The sequence below is a fragment of the Rissa tridactyla genome, chromosome 4, assembly GCF_028500815.1.
Source record: "Rissa tridactyla isolate bRisTri1 chromosome 4, bRisTri1.patW.cur.20221130, whole genome shotgun sequence".
Lineage (NCBI taxonomy): Eukaryota > Metazoa > Chordata > Aves > Charadriiformes > Laridae > Rissa > Rissa tridactyla.
The window spans coordinates 94,522,774-94,538,706 of NC_071469.1; the positions used below are offsets into that span (position 1 = coordinate 94,522,774).

The following is a 15,933-nucleotide window of genomic DNA, read 5'->3' on the forward strand; positions in this document are numbered from 1 at the left end:
GCACCAGTCATACTTATCCAGCCACCCTTGGAGCACAGAAGGCTAGAATCCAGCACAGGATGCATCAGGGCTTGACAGCTCCGATCCATGAACCATGCCAGCACTTAGAAAGGTGCTGTGGCATTTGATGATAGCAGGCTTAGATAGCTCTGTCCCACTGCAGCAGGCTTGTCCCTCCACAGGAGACTGCCATGCCCTGGCAGGGGGAGAAAAAACTACCTCAAGGTTAGCTCAGGCAAAGGGACTGCCAGCAGGAAGGTGCGGGAAGCTGCCCCAGCCTGCCCACGGGGCACGGACCGCACACCACACACCGGGCTATGCCAGCGCAGGGCCATGCTCGAGGCCAACATCACCGGCAACTGCCGTGGCAGCACAAGGCACTGAATGTCTCCAAGCCACAGTCTTGGATCAGCTGCAGAGCACAGACAAGAGTGCTGTGGGACAAGGTGAAACTCAAGCTCACAATCCCACAGGCATGACAGTCACCTTCGGACTGGGAGCAAGTGCCTCCCGGGCGCTCTCCAGAGAAAGCACATCAAAACCTCGGCCAACGGACCAGGTCACATCCCTGTTAGAGCAGCAGTAAGTGCCACCTGTCCGAAGCAGAGAAGCTAGGAAACAAAGGGTCTGGTGCAGAAGGTGACAGCCCTGATGTGAGCCGAGGGCCATTGCGAGTGGGGTCAGCAGTGCTGCTCCTGTAAACAGGCTTGGTGAAGTGCTCTGACGCAATCCTGCTCTGCAGGGTGGATTGCGAGAGACTGAAGAGGGAACACCATGTCCAGATCAAGATGTTTTGCTCAAGAAAGGCCCAAGATGACCACAGGGAGTCCGAGGAAAGCAGCAGCCAATGCCAGAGGCCCCAAATACAAAACCGAGAGCTTCCAAAAGCATGAACAAACAGTGCCTTTCCATAACGAGTGACAGGGCATAACCACAGCTGTCTCCAAACATCTGCATACCGGCAGCAAAGGGAAGAAACGGTGCCCAGCGCCTCCCAAGGGCCCAGGCTCAGGCAGAGGTCTCCTCAAGGGGAGCCCTGCTGAACTTTGTGTGGATCCATCCCAGAGCCCAGCTTACCCTGCAGCTTCTATCACTGGGAAAAGATGCACTGATCGGGAACAATGTAAAGACAGCTGATCCTGCTTGGCTGAGGAGAGCCAGGCTGCATCCTTCCAACCCAAGGGATGTCCCCAGAGCAGCACACAGGACCAGGTGAGCCAAACATTTATTGATATTCGGGCAGGACCCGGGGCTGGCGGGTTTGTTACAGGACCACGTGCGGAGAGGGGAGGAGGGCAAGGAGGGCAGACACTCCTGCGGAGGCTGCGGTGCAGGAGGAACAAGCGCCAGCCAGAGCAGGCACCTCGGGCTGCGGGGTCCCTGGCAGAAGGGACAGCTTGGCCCATGGCTCTGGGCAGGGAGGTGTGTGACCACGGGGAAGCACTGAAGCAGGAACCAGGGCACAGGACTGCCTCCAACCCACAGGGCTGTCCCCCTCAGCGGCCTTCCTCACCACCCAGCAGAGCCTTGCCCAGCACTGGTTTCTGCTGGGGACCCCAGCCACAGAAAAGCCAAAATACGGCCCTGGACAGAGGCACCAGTGTGGAGGCCCCCCTCCCCTGCTCCCCACCAGTGCAGCCCCAGCTTCGCCCATCACTGACCCTTCTCAGGGGCTGGCACCAGGACCTCAGCTCAGTCCCAGCCTGACCAGCACTGGAAGTGTCCTGTCCCTGCTTGGCCACTGCTCCTCCTGGCTAGATCTTGGTTCCGCACCGGTGATCTGCTCCAACCGCCTCCATGACGTTCTTGAAGCCCTGCTCCCTAACCAGGGATAGGGATGTGTGTGACGGCTGGGCCAGCCTGGCACTGCGGCTCGGCCCCGTGGTACCACTGCTCGTGCTCCAGCACGCGGCTGCCGAGAGCCACCCTGGGCCCAGGGACTCCCTGGGGAGGTGCCTGGCTCCCCACTCACCTCAGCAGCTCCTCCAGTTCCCGCTTCACCACCCCCACCACCGGCGGCCCGTGGTACACAAGCGCTGTGTACATCTGCACGAGCGAGGCTCCAGCACGGATCTTCTCCAGGGCATCACGCCCGCTGCTCACCCCACCCACGCCGATGATGGGCACCCGGCCTGTGGGCAGGCGCGGGGTCAGGAGAGCACGGGCAATGCCAGCAGGCGCCCCCAAGCCCTACTCTGCCCCTACCTCGGGTGAGGGAGTACATCTCCCTGATGGTCTGTGTGGAGAGCTCCCGCAGGGGCTTCCCACTGAGGCCCCCGGGCTCTGTGCGCTGCCTGCTCCGGAGGCTGCTGGGGCGGCTCACTGTGGTGTTGCTGACAATCAGCCCGTCCACACCTAGCTGAGGCGGGCAGCAGCATGAGGACACAGCCGCCATGAGCAGTCCCCCACACTCAACCCCAGGCTGCCAGGCCAGGACGCCCCTGGCAAGCACCTCAGCAATATGCATGGGGACAAAGCAGCTGCCCCTCACTGCCTGGACTGTCCCCAAGGTCCAGGTGATGCACAGAGGCCCTCACAGACTGAGAGCTACCTAGGACACCGTCCCTATGGCAGCTAGAGGGCTGCAGGTCCTCCTGTCCCTTCAGAGAGGTGACTTGTCGGGAGCAGTGGGGTCCTGCCCCCGTGCTGTGCAGAGGGCAGAAGGCACACCAGCCCGGCTCCTCACCAGCCTCCCCGTCCCATCTCCTCACCTCGCAGATGACACTAGCGATGTCCTGCTTGTCCTGCGTGGTGAGGTCAGGGGCAATCTTCACCAGCACAGCTGGCTTGCGCTCGCAGGGCAGCGCATCCCTCTCCGCCAGTACCTGCATGGGGACATGTCGGGGCACAGAGCAGTGTGTCATGGGGAACACCTCCTGCCCCAGACAGGGAGATGAGCGCACCCACCGCCACAGGCAGCAGAGGGACAGGCCCTGCTCTCCCTACATGTCCCCAGCCGATGGGACAAGCACCCTACGGCACAGGGCCAGGGACACAGGACCTGCACAGGACCACAGTGACTCCCAGTGCTGTGGGGTGGGTGGCTCGCTGCCCCTTTGCCGGAGCGGAGCAGAGGGCAGTTCCTCACTGCTCACATGCCCTTTGCTGGAGCACGGCACCCTGTGAACACCGCACCAGCAGCTGATCAAGGGACATCTCGGTGGCTCTGCCCGCCATGCTCCTCCCTGCGCTGGGGCAAACCCACTGGCTGGAACAGTCAGGGGATGGGAGGCACCCAGTGCTGCAGGTGTGGTCTGGGCTGGCTGTGAGGGTCACCCACCTTGGTCAGCAGGTCCCGCAGCTCAGCCTTGCCCTGCAGGTCCCGCAGCCCTGGAGTGTTTGGGCTGGACACATTCACAACTAGGTAGTCAGCCAAAGGGCCCAGCGTCCGGACCCCAGCCATGTAGTCAGCTGCAGCGTTGGTAGAGCTCTTGTTCTTGCCCAGGTTGACTCCAAGGGGCATCCCCGCTGGAACACAGACATGGCTGAACCAGTGCGGCAGGACCAACCGCCACCTAAGGGGCCAGAGCGCCTGACAAGGGAGGCCCCAGGACCAGCTAAAATCAAGACAGGGATATGCAGCCCACATGTTTCACGAGGGTGGGCCTGGGACTGTCCTGCAGCCACAGGAGCATCATCACAGCTGCCCCGGTCAGCACCTTCCAGCACCACAGCCTCCAGCCTGACCACCCAGCAGAGGCTGCCCTTGGAAACTGCACAGATGGGGCCCTATTGGCTTTGGCCAGTCTCAGCAGAAATGTCTTGCCCAGAGAAGCAAGCGCAGCCTCTATCACAGAGAAAACAGCAGGAGAAAGGTGCCTGGTCACAGTCCCAAGGGGGAGAGGCTACAGCCCCAATAGGGTTCCTGCTGTCTGAGCGCACCCCGCTCTGGCCAGGGCCTTCCTGTGCCTGGACACTGGTGTTACGCACATTTCCCAGCCTACAGCTACCTGGGAGACCCCCAAACCCACCCTGAGGACACCAAGAGCAAAGGTTTATAAGCTTGTCTCACCACCAGTGAGCCTGAGCTGTGTGTCCTGGCGGGCCCGCAGCCTGCGCTCCACTGCAGCGTGGCCGTGGCTGTTGAATCCGTACCTGCACCAGAAGAGACGAGGTTCAGGGCTGGGCTGGTGTCCACAAGCCCTGAGCAGGACACAGGAGAAAAGTGAGGGAGATACATGGTCTCTGCAGCTCTGCTCAGCACATCCAACCCAAGAGCAACCACAGCACAGACCACAAGGCCGGGACCACCCCAGCCCGTGGGACACGGCGGAGCAGCCACCCTCAGATCCCACCTGTTAATGACCGCCTCGTCCTGCACCAGCCGGAAGACCCTGGGTCTGGGGTTCCCCTCCTGGGGCTCAGGTGTGACAGTCCCTACTTCCACAAAGCCAAACCCCATCTTGTACAGCCCGTCCACAGCCTCGCCCTGCTTGTCGAAGCCAGCTGCCAGGCCCAGCGGGTTGCGGAACCGCTGGCCGAAGACTTGCACCTCCTGCGGGGCAGGGACCGGGTCACACTCTGGCAGCCAGGAGCCAGGAGGGCTAGAGCCCACTGACACCAGGAGCCACAGCCAGGGCCTCGCTCCAGCCCCCGCAGGAGCCACCCCGGCCCCCTCCCCTCCATCCCCTCTGCCCCACAGGGTGTCCTCCTCGGCTGCCTGCCCCGGGGGACCCACACCAGGGCCATCTCCTGCACCCTGGGCCACCCCAGCAGCCCTGTGGGGCACCTCCACCGGCGGGCAGAGCTCATTGCCCCCCACGGACCTCGACGGGTCTGGAGTCACTCTGGGACACGTCTGCCTGCCCACCCCCCCGGGCCCTGCGATCCTCCCGCCACCCGCCGCCGCCCCGGCTGCTCCCCCCGGCCATCACCCCCCGCCCTGGCCACCCCACCCCGGTGTCCCCCGCCGCAGAGCCGTACCAGCGCGGGGCCGTCGGGACGGGCAGATGGCAGCAGCCCGAGGGCGGCGGCGCGCAGGGCCAGGCCGTGGGCGGCCTCGGGGGGGAGGACGCGGAGCGCGGGCATCACCGCCGCCGTGTAGAGCCGCTCGTCGCCCGCCGCCAGCGCCGAGCCCAGCAGCAGCCCGCAGCCGCCCAGCGCCGCCGCCAGCGCTCGCAGCCGCCCCTGAACGAGGGGTCAGCACCGTGCCCGCACCTCACCCCGGCACCGATCCCACATCCCTTACCGGTACCGGCACCCCATCCGCACCCCATCCCGGCACCCCGCCCCAGCACCGCCACCCCGCCCCGCCGGCACCCCATCCCGGCACCCGCCCCCTGCCCCGCCCTCATCCCATCCCTCCCCCCGCCGCTGCACTGCCCGCTCCAGCCCCAGCCGCCCCCGGCCAAGCGCGACCCCCCGATCACGCCCCGTCCGGTAGGTCCCCGCTCCTCCCGCCGCCCCCCGGGCGCTCACGCGCAGCGGCACCGCCATCTGCTCAGCCCGCCACGTGGAGGGGCACTTCCGGGAGCCCCGCCCGATGATTGGCGGAGGCCGGGCCCTCCCAGCCAATGGAGGCGCAGCGGGACTCGGGGCGGGCGGCCGGATCCCGGGACGAACGGCGGGGGGGGTGGAGCCTGGCGCGAGACGGCGCTGACCCCGCCCAGGGGCGGGCGAGGGGCGGGGCCAGAGCGGGACCCCGGCGCCGGCGCGGGACGGGGCGAGCGAGCGCCCGGCCGCGGGGAGGCAGCGCCCGCGGAGCGGCCTTGTCCCCACGCAGGGCACTGCCACGGCCGCGCACCGGGAGCAGAAGGTCCTGCCGCTGTGCAACCCCCCGAATAACAGCATCTCCCCCCCCGGCCCACTCGGACACCGCTGCTCAGGAGCCCACGCTTTATTAGGAACCAACCCATAAGATACAAATCGACAAAAACTTCAAAGAAAAGTGTGTGAAAGTGTTATGTACACATACATTACACAGAAGAGGGCAGGCGCGGCTCAGCAGCCCCTCTGGTGTCAGGGAGCAGCTGTGCCACCCCAGCTGCAGAGCCCAGGGATCTCCCCTCCCCTCGTTCAGGGGTGAGGAGTTACTGCCACCTGCACCCTCGGGGTCCCCTCCAGGTCCCCCCAACCTCAGCTCCCCCACAAGAAAGGAGCTGGCACAGCCACAGACGCCGTGTCGCTCTGCATGCCCTGCCAGCGGGTTGGGGCAGAACGTGCCGCCAAAGGGGAAGGCATTCAGTGCTGCCTCCTGTGAGCAGGGAGCCGACCCCTGCCAGGAACGCAGCGAAGGCCACGGAGTCCAGCGGGAACAGAAGAGGACATCAGGCAAACCGCAACCAGATAGAGCTGGAGCCAGGGAGATGGCAGAAGCGCAACGCCACATCTCCTCATGACCGTATTCCCTGCTTCCACCCCAATTAGTTAGAAGTCTTACTGAAAGGACTTAATCACTGTTACCATACAGGCTATTGAGCAGAGAGGGGCAGCTTGTGGATGACGCTTGAGACCACCAGGGGAGAGGAGAAAACCCTGTCCCGTTTCGGCCTTCACTTCCCTTCTCTGCCAGGAACGACTCCCAGAACATTACGCACAGCTTTCCTGTACAGCTTCCCAGACTGACAGGGGCTGTTCCCAACTCCAGTCTCACAAGATTCCCCACAGTTCACCTCCTGGAGCAAAGATCAGGAAAGTGGCGACATTTGGTTAAGTACAGCAGGAAGAGAGCGCAAAAAGAAGAGCGCATTCATTTGAGGTTAATACAGGAAACCAATTTCAAGGGGAGTGTTTCAGAGAGAAGCAGCCGTCACAGCTCCTGCCCCTCACACGGGAGTGACAGCCCAGTCAGTTTTATGTTTTCTTCTTTAGCTCCTCAAATCTCCGAGAAAGATCATCAAAGTCAATGTCTTCAGAGGCAGAAGAGTTGGCGCCAGCAGATGCTGTTGGCAGCGTATCTGGCACGGATGGTAATTCAGGCAGCACAAAGTTATCAAAGGTATTAGGAGCTCCAGCTCTTGGTTTAGGAGAAGCTTCTGACTTTGGCCCAGGCCCTGTTTAGAGTAAGAGAAATATCGTTTCACCTCACCATCATCACAGTCTCACCAGGGCAAACAGAGCCACACAAAAGAAATACTGTTCTACCAAAAACTCAGTACCAGTCTATTTTTCTGAACTGGACCAGTGGTCAGACAGCTCCAGCTGCTTGTAGACTCAATGGGGAAAACCACAAGGTTTCAGGTTTATGTGGCTGCACGGGGCCACAGCCACAGCAGAGCCAGACTGGTGACCCCACCTGCAGCTGCACCAGACAGCAGGAGAGCCCCCTCCACTGCCCACAGCCAGCTGCAGCTGGGCTGAAGCTCCCACATGCCTATACCAGCCAGACGGCATCGAGAGGATTCAAAGTCCCTGTTCCCTCCGTTCCAGCACCTCCTAAAGACACATGCAGGTATCACATGCTGTCACCCAGCTGTCAAACTGAAGCATACAGCCAGATCCAGTGCGCCCATAGGCCTATCTTCTTCAGCACACATCACCAACACTCCCCAGAGGACTCCATTAGCTCGTTAGAAATCCTTCCTGGAGTTGGCAAGGATCTACTTACTCTATAAACCCTCTCCACCCTTATCAAGTGCTAGAGATAATCAGTGCTTTCAAAACACAGAGCAGAATCACAGGGCAGAAGAATTTTGTTATGATCCAATTACAATGCATGAAGCATCTCATAAGCCTTTAGGCAGATGGACTAAGGGATAACAGCCATCTCTACTAGTCCTGTTCTGCTGCATGCAACCTCAACGCTGACGTTAATACAAACCTACCTACCCTCTCAGTGCTTACTTCTCCCATTCTGTTGCTGCAGAACAATATTATTTATGCTGTGTAAAAAATATATTATCCCTTAGAGCTGTTGCTTTCTCATTTTACCCTGCAATGTCCTATACCCGGTCTGACAAGACAGCTTAAGCTGGAGACTCAGTACTGACTTGGAAGTCAAACTCTAGTTCTTGAGCTTCCCAGTGGAAGTCTGGATCCTCCCAGTTTCGAGAGGATACTCTCCATTTCCATCAGAGTCCTCTCTAAACTCAAATCCTGCTCTCAAGATGTGTTGAGTTCTACACATTGTTCCCCATATGGAAAGCTAACTGCAGCCCCATACCACCCTAGGTTTCCCGTACCTCCTGACATACTCACCAGCGGCCAGTGCAGCAGTTTCCTTGTCAGTGTTAGGCTCATCAATCTGGAAAAGACTCTCAGTTACTACAGTGCTCTCTCCTACCAGGCACAGAATCACACAGATGTGTGGGTGCTGCTCATGGGCAACAGCAGCCACACCCATGCAGAGTAATGCGTACCTCACCCTCCCCTACAATGAGCCTGGCTTCCAGCACACTCGGAAGAATCTGCCTCTCTTCCCAAGAAAAGGAGGCAGTGCTTTGAGTTTCCTCTCCCTCCCTGTCAATCAAAGCAGCTTCACTGGCCATACTCTATAACTGGATAAACAGAGCATATCCACTAGCAGGTCTAAAATATTTATCAAGGACATAAGTGGGAGAAGACTGCCCTCTTCATCCACGTAATCACAGCTACTCCTTCCTTTCTTTCATAAGCAACAGATAGGTCCTTGTAACCAGCCGCAAGGTACAAAATGACCCCATCTCAGGTCTTGGTCTGGTTGGGACGAAGGCCCATGGCATGGTCAGTTGTGCTGGTATAACTCATCATTCCTGTGGGCTGCAGTCAGTGCCATCTATCTCTACCCTGCAAATAACTGCTGCATCTGTGCTTGCATCTCTGCTTGCATCTCCTGGACTCAAAGCCTGCTGTGCAGCTAGTACAAGGTGTTAGCACACACAGGTGCTTGGCTACACTCATCCCTACTCAGGATACAGCAGAAACAAGCAGCAAGTCACTGAAAGCAAAATGAGAGGCATGATCATAACTGCAGCAGCAAAAACATAGGCAAGCCCAGAACGAGAAGACTTCAGCCTCTCCTTTGCTGTCCCCAAGGACTGAGAAAAGTCTGGGAAAGGAGGAGTGTTTAAACACACATCATCTGGGTCAGCCAAAATGTTCATCCAGGCTAACTATGAATTAGTTCAAAAGCCATTAACTAAACAGACTGAAGGTGATAAACCCTTCACATTGCAAAAACCCCTGGAATTTGTGGACTCTACTTGTTAGCTGTTTATCACCATTTTAACAATGCAGTAAAATAGATCTTGGCTTTCCTTTGCAGCCCAAGCACACAACAGAATGAGGAACTTCTGCTCACAAGTCATTCTCCCATCACATGCACTCAGTGATTCACCATCCCCGTAAGCAATGCCAAGCACCACCCCAAAAGCTCCAAATGTTGACAGTAATGTGCTTCACGAACATTTGCCTTTTCCGTGACTACCACTGCACTCTTTTTGACATTCCCTCTGCTGCCCACAATGGTAATTCAGCTCAGGCACTTACAGACTCGTATGTTGGTGGAGTTGCTGGAATTGGTGGTGGATGGATGTTACTGAAAGGCTGGTAGGTCCCCACTGGCAGGCCATTGAAGTTCTCCTGTACAGAAAGGTTAGAGTCATGCATCAGAGTACTCACCTGGGAGAGCAGCCATGGGACACACTACACCTACAGCTGCCATGGGAGTCAGAGAAAGCAGTAGTCTAAGATAAATGCAGGCAAGTACCCAACCTGATACAGTTTATACTTGCTAGGAAAAGATTCTCAAGCATCAAGTCAGATGAGTCACCAGACACACCAGAGCAACCAGACACAGCTAACAGGACTGTGGGTTATTCTAAAGAACCAGCATGACTAGAGGACAAGAGGTAATGGGCACAAACTTGAGCATAGGAAGTTCCACCTAAACATGAGGAGGAACTTCTTTCCTTTGAGGGTGGCAGAGCACTGGAACAGGCTGCCCAGAGAGGTGGTGGAGTCTCCAACTCTGGAGACATCCAAAACCTGCCCGGACACATTCCTGTGTAACCTGCTCTAGGTGACCCTGCTCTGGCAGGGGGGTTGGACTAGATGATCTCCAGAGGTCCCTTCCGACCCTATGATTCTACGACTAAACACTTCACCTTTCAAGGCACGAGAAGTACCAGGAGACAAAGGGTAATACCCTGCCTTAAGCATACCTGAGCCATTTCTCCTAAGTGCAGTATCACAAAAGAGGAAAGAGATCTCTGGCTCACTCAAGGCTTTGTACTACCCTTACTTGTAACACAACTATACCTTGAAACCCTAGACTTGACACAAGTCCTCAGCATATTTACGCCTGGACCCTCAGCCAGCTGATGATACTGGGCCCAAATTTTCCACAAAAAAACCGTGCAGCCTTGCTGAGACCATATTCAGATTCCAAGCCACCCCACTCTTCTGCCACTCTCCAGTCTACACAGATACCCTGTACATGACTGAATTCAGAAAACAGTGCTCTCTTCAGCTCCCACCTTCCACCCTTGCAACAAATCATCTCCAAGAGCCATTGACCTGGTCCCGTCCCTTCCCTTGCAGGTCTGAAGGCAGGGCACTTCCGCATTTTTCTGTGCCATTCCCACCCCACAAAACTCACCTGATTTCCTTGACTGAATCTTGGCACACTACCAGCCTAGCAACTTCAAAGTGCAGCTCCAACCCCTGGTCAAAAGCCTGACAGTCAGAAGACTGCCTCAGGAGTTAAGTCTGGACTCCTCTGTTCCCTGAAGGCAAAGAGGGCTGGCTGGAGAACAGGGGTAGGAACTTCCACAGTCAAGAAGCAACATGAAGCTTCAGCTGCACTGCCAACAATTTCCAACCCATGCAGTCTCACAGCAACATGACGGCCTTCTGACACATCAAGCTATCAGGTACAAACACCTCCCAATCATCAGGCACAGGGCTAAGCACCACAACTGGAATCTTCCATAGAAAAAGGGAACAGACAAAGCAAAGGCACTTACCGGTCCCTTTGGAGGTGGATAGGAGACGGGCGGATTTGGTGTTGGCATGGGCATAGGCATAGGCATCATTACCGGCATGGGTACTAATCCGTCATGACCAATCATTGGGGCTGTAAATCCACCACCTCCTCCCCCTCCAGGGCCACCCTTCTTCACATCATCTGTGAATCCCACATCGATCAGATCTGCCTCTCCGCCTGCAGGGGCTTCAGCCTGGACAGGGTGGAAGAATTCTGCTCACCAACACATCTCTATTCTGATCACAGTCCTCTGAACAGCATTAGATGCAGCATTTGTCCCTGGACAAGATGGGACAATGCAACAAGGACACAACACAAGCACAAAACAGACAGCAGCTACACAGTGATATTAATGGAAATCAGAACAGGAACCAGACTATGGCATGACTAACTACAGCCACATGCCATAGGACTGTGGGAAAGAGCAGAGATCCTGTTATTCTAGGTCTGTCTAGAAGATACTAAAGCAGAATTACCACCAAGTTTGCTGCAATGCCACAGCCCTGTGCTCTGAAAGCCTGCAGAGCACTAGCAGGACATTTCAACGACTGGAACATAGAAAGAAGCTCCAGACTTGCAGGTGCCTCACTCACCATCACCACTGAGTCAGGCTCATAGGGTACATTGTAGTTCTTGGCAATCTCGATGAGGTATCTCTCCACCAGAATCTTGGGCGGCGCCTCCACGCTCAGCTTGTGCATCAACTGGAACACAGGGGTGCAGAGACACTCAGCAGGACTGGGACAGTGCGGCACATCAGACCTCTATCCCAGCCAGGGCCACCTGCTGTGGGGAGCACAGTGCAGGCCTGGGGAGGCCTTCCCTCCCCATACGGCACTGCTGCAGAGGAGGCTGCTGGCAACCACAGTCCAGGGCTCCATGTGCTCTGCTCCTCTCCATCCACAGCCAGCACAGCAAGGCCACACCTGCCAGGGACCTCAGCACTATGTTCCCATGCTCCAATGCAGGCAGGTCCCCCAGCAGCACATCTGGCCCACCCTACTCTGCAGTGAGCCACAGGCCTCAGCCACTGGCCACAAGAAAAAGGGGCAGAAAGCTAAAGCAGGTGTATCTGTCCTGCCAGCTCCAGCTGGCTGCAGCTATTCCACCAGTTCATTACCCTGTCATTGACTGTCCCAATCTGGTTTGTCCGGCACAGCTTCCCATACTCCTTACTGTACTTGGCACACAGCTGGTCAGCAACCTGCAGCAGGAGAGAAACTCTGGGAACATGCACACCCTTGCTTTCCCCCACCACACACTGCACATCTGCTGTAGCGCCTACAGATGATATACCTCCCCACCCGTTGCCCTCATTTCTGCCACTGAGCACCCCTGCTGAGCAGCCTTAGCCATCCTTGATGCTCCAGGGACACCTATACTGGGGTCTCCATCTGCCTTAATGACACAGAGTCCCGGACACAAGCTTCCACCAGCTTCTAGCAGCATCACCCCCACCCTCCACGTGTAACACCCCTCAAATAACCCTACTCACAATCTTCAACTCAGCCACTTCTGACTGGAGTCGTGGTGCAGCCCAAATCAGTGTAGATACTGCTTCTGCCAGGCCAGAGTCCAGCTCCCTAAGCAAAACAAAAGGCAATCCTATCTCCACAAGGAGTCTTTGCTGCCCTCAATCTGCTTAGACTGAATGGCCCCATCCTCCATGCCAGCCTCCAGAGACTTCCCTGCCTGGGGACGAAGAGGTCTCTGGAGGCCCTAGGACACCAGGACAAACAGGTGCCCTTCTGTATCCCAGGCCTGCCCCCAGCAGTAGCCCTCCCTGAGCCCAGGGGGTCTGGACCCTCTCCCACAGCATACCCTCTAGGTCAGAGCTTACTTCATGGACTGAATCAAGCCAAAGCGGGCTAGCAGCAGATCGCAGTACAGCTCCAGGATCTCCATGGCCTCCACAAGATAATCTTCACGGATGATGTGCTCCACACGAATCCTGGCACGCTCATCTTTTCCAGCTGCCAGATAATCTGCAATCTCCTTCCTTGCCTTCTGGGCCAACTCCGCTACAGCACATATCCCCAAGGCCAGTCACTGGGCTGGCAGGGGCTGTTGCCTCCATACCCACCCACAGTCCCACCACGCACAAAGCCATCATGAGTTTCTCTCTCTTCTTCGTCGAGGCTCTACGGTGCATGACACTGAGACATGGCTTGGTGGGGCCCTTGTGTCTACGTTCTAGCACACCAACTCACGGCAGAAAGGAAAGTGAGCTTTTAGCCACTACAAACACTCCCACACCTTCAACTTCCCTGCAGAGTCAATCAGAACCATGGATCTTATCTGTGTCTGGGCAGGGCAGTACAGCACAGGTGGGGAGAGCCTCCCACGGCACCCAGGAAGTTCCCCACTATGTTGTGGGCACAGAAGGCCCAGGAAAGGCCCCCCCGGGACAAACTGGCATGTCCTTCCACACAGGGCCCACAGCTACCACCCCATAAACTGCACTCCAACACCTGCCAGGAAGGTGGACAGAGGACACATTGTGGCCAGCCTGCTCCTCCGTGTACTTGCACATTGGGGCAGACTGCAAGGCCTGGGTCCAGCAAGGAAGAGCAAAAGGCTACTCCATACTTGGCCCATGAAAGTACCTTGACTCCAGAAAAATCTTCTCCTCGTGTCTCCTGAGCCCCAAAAGCATCCCCAGTCACACCTGCATTACATCTGCCCCCTCAAATACTCACTCTTCTTTTTCTCCAGCAGTTTGAGGCGATTGATGACAAGGCGCAGGTTGACTCGCAAGCGCTCAGCCTTGAACCCAGAGCCCAACATGATAAGCACTTTCTGTGGGAGAAGAGGGGAAGGTTATTGGAACCAGGAGCTGTTGGTCACACCAGAAGGACACTAGTCACTGTTTTACTTGGGGAAAAAAACACCAATTTCTCCAAACAAACAGCACAGGCCTGCTATTCCTGAATCTGGTTATTTAAAAATTACCGGACCTACAGCACGCATTATTCCCTTTCCTACCTACAAACCTACACCTAACCAAGGCTGACACAGAATAGAAACTTCCTGGATATTCCCATTCTGACAGATGGAATCTCAATCCCAGAAACAGATGCAAAATGATAAAAAACTGGCACTACTCCATAAATAATAATAGGGTTAGAAAACATATGCCAAAACAAGTTAAAGGCCTGGGTCTATTTAATCTGGACAAGTGACACTAGCCATTGATGCGCATGAAGTTCTAAGAATGTTAGACAAACATCTACCAGCAGTGGCCTAGGAAAATGTGACTGTGCCTCAGTTCAGTAAGCTGAGCTTACTGAGATGATATTTCGAGGTTCCATTCAGCCCTAGATTTCTAATAAGCCCAAGTGTGAAAACCCCTCAAATTTCACAATAAACAGCACAGCTGCTAGAAGGCATGCTTTCTTCAAGATGCCATCTGCGACAACCATCATACAGTCAAATCCCCTCTCTCTGTTACTTCACTGACAAAACCACTTTTCTAAAGAAACATGAAGTCAGCTACAAGAACCAAACCGACCTCAGCCCAATTAATATGCAAGTTGTAAAAGAGCTCTATGATTCACCCAAGGACCGTACAAACTAAGGTTGTAACAGTCCTGTCATCATAAGGAAAAAGTTGCCATTCCATATTCCCCGCACTCCTCCTCCTTCCCGAACACGTGCTCTGGCACTTCTCCAGTCTCTCATAAGCCAGTTCAACTCATTAGTCCTACAGCAAACTAACTCAGAAGACACTTTAGTACAGCATTTTGTTATGCCAAGAACTGTTCATCAAAAGATCCTTTCTTAAGAGCTATCACATATAAAGATCTTGGCTTGTACCCGAAGGAAACACTGGAGCAGACTTTTAGATAGCGACAGCATTTTGTGTATAACTAGTGGTTTATTTAGCTGATCTAGTCACACATCAATACAGTTATTTCAATGGTGCACAGAACCAACCAAGCTCAAAAAATATCGATACAAAAATATATATACTGATATTATATATATACTGATATAACTCTGATGCCATAAAGAGCAAGTTTTTCCCTTCTGTAACTGGAACAGGCTCCTACAACATTAAAATAACTTTATAGTGCAAGCTGCAATATCTCTGTAAAATTACCTGTTAAACAACTATTCTGTTTAACAGCAACCTGTTTTAACAAACCAGTTCAAAACACAGCCATTAAGCAGCAGCCAGCTCCCAGCCGTTTTTTCACAACCATCCTGCTGTCATTCTAAAAAGTTTTGTTGCCCCCACTCCCCCGCATGAGGCTCTCGGCCACCCTGCTGCAGAAAGGCTGATCCAATTCTTCCTTCCCTGTACCTTGCCTTCCCATCTCTTCCTGCAGACGGGCTGCTACTCTGACCAGGCCGAGATTAACCTTTACTCGTATAGCAATTAGCCTGGCGCTAGGGCTGTTTCCAGGTACATTAGTCCGCCAGCCAGACTGGCCGCCTAGCTGCCCAATGGCCAGAGCTACCTCAGAAAAGCGCTCAGGAGGCCCCACGTTCGCTTTACCGAGCAGCCCCGACGGGGCTGAGAGGCAGAGACCCCTCTGCCTCCTCCCCGCTGCCGTCCCCAGCGAACTGGCGCCGAGGGAACGTCCCACAGCGCGGACGGGGCGGGGCAGGCTCGGGGGCTGCCCTCGTCCCACCCAGGGGGCATTTAGGGCAAGGCGTCCCCCTCACTACCAGCACCTTCTCGGCCACCGAGAGCGCCCCATCGCCGCCAGCTCGGCCGCTACAGCCACAGCCCCACTCACCGGCCGCCCCTCCGCGCAAGCTTCGGGCACCCAAAATGGCGGGTCCCTCAGCGGACCAGCTCACCGCGTGCGGAGGAATCCACGGAGTCGGTGCTCCTTACTCAGGGCACGACCGAGCTGTTCCGGTAGCTGCGGAGGCAAGGCCGCAAGAAGTGCCTGCCGTATCGACGCGGTGGCGTCCCTGCAAAGAAGCGGCAGTGGGACAAGTGAGGAGAGCGGCGCGGAGGGACTAAATGACCCAGCGGAAGGATCCTTGTTGCGTGATGGTCCTTCTCATAGGAGCCC

The 15,933-nt window shown here is 56.2% G+C and overlaps 2 protein-coding genes across 6 annotated transcripts; both read right to left on the minus strand.

Moving 5' to 3' along the window:
- Positions 1-684: 684 nt before the first annotated feature.
- On the minus strand, positions 685-5,446 carry DHODH (dihydroorotate dehydrogenase (quinone)). The gene is made up of 9 exons (XM_054201159.1): positions 5,419-5,446; positions 4,924-5,127; positions 4,296-4,495; positions 4,013-4,095; positions 3,281-3,468; positions 2,712-2,825; positions 2,206-2,359; positions 1,973-2,132; positions 685-1,821 (listed from the first exon to the last, which is right to left on the minus strand). Exons 1-9 carry the CDS (start codon positions 5,434-5,436, stop codon positions 1,755-1,757), a joined length of 1,188 nt encoding a protein of 395 aa, XP_054057134.1. The 5' UTR covers positions 5,437-5,446; the 3' UTR covers positions 685-1,754.
- A 1,197-nt stretch (positions 5,447-6,643) lies between these two features.
- Positions 6,644-15,898, minus strand: IST1 (IST1 factor associated with ESCRT-III). Of its 5 annotated transcripts, none has more exons than XM_054199504.1 (10): positions 15,713-15,895; positions 13,603-13,702; positions 12,744-12,924; positions 12,399-12,486; positions 12,024-12,107; positions 11,497-11,607; positions 10,884-11,096; positions 9,406-9,498; positions 8,137-8,182; positions 6,644-6,992 (listed from the first exon to the last, which is right to left on the minus strand). In XM_054199504.1, the coding sequence occupies exons 2-10, from the start codon at positions 13,688-13,690 to the stop codon at positions 6,793-6,795; spliced, it is 1,104 nt and encodes a 367-aa protein (XP_054055479.1). In that variant the 5' UTR covers positions 13,691-13,702; positions 15,713-15,895; the 3' UTR covers positions 6,644-6,792. The 5 variants fall into 5 exon arrangements, with proteins under 5 accessions (XP_054055479.1, XP_054055478.1, XP_054055480.1 ...); XM_054199503.1 differs by having other exon boundaries at positions 15,649-15,895; XM_054199505.1 differs by lacking the exon at positions 8,137-8,182 and having other exon boundaries at positions 15,649-15,898.
- Between the last annotated feature and the right edge of the window lie 35 nt (positions 15,899-15,933).

Excerpts from the sequence above, each read along its gene's own strand:
- DHODH (XM_054201159.1), bottom strand. Across the intron at positions 2,826-3,280 it reads TGCGGGACCTGCTGACCAAG|GTACTGGCGGAGAGGGATGC; the intron begins GTGGGTGACCCT and ends GTCCCCATGCAG. Across the intron at positions 2,133-2,205 it reads GATGTACTCCCTCACCCGAG|GCCGGGTGCCCATCATCGGC; the intron begins GTAGGGGCAGAG and ends GCCTGCCCACAG.
- IST1 (XM_054199504.1), bottom strand. The coding sequence starts at position 13,690 with ATGTTGGGCTCTGGGTTCAAGGCTGAGCGCTTGCGAGTCAACCTGCGC. Across the intron at positions 11,608-12,023 it reads TTGGGACAGTCAATGACAGG|TTGATGCACAAGCTGAGCGT; the intron begins GTAATGAACTGG and ends CCTGTGTTCCAG. Across the intron at positions 9,499-10,883 it reads ATCCACCTCCAAAGGGACCG|GAGAACTTCAATGGCCTGCC; the intron begins GTAAGTGCCTTT and ends CTTTCTGTACAG.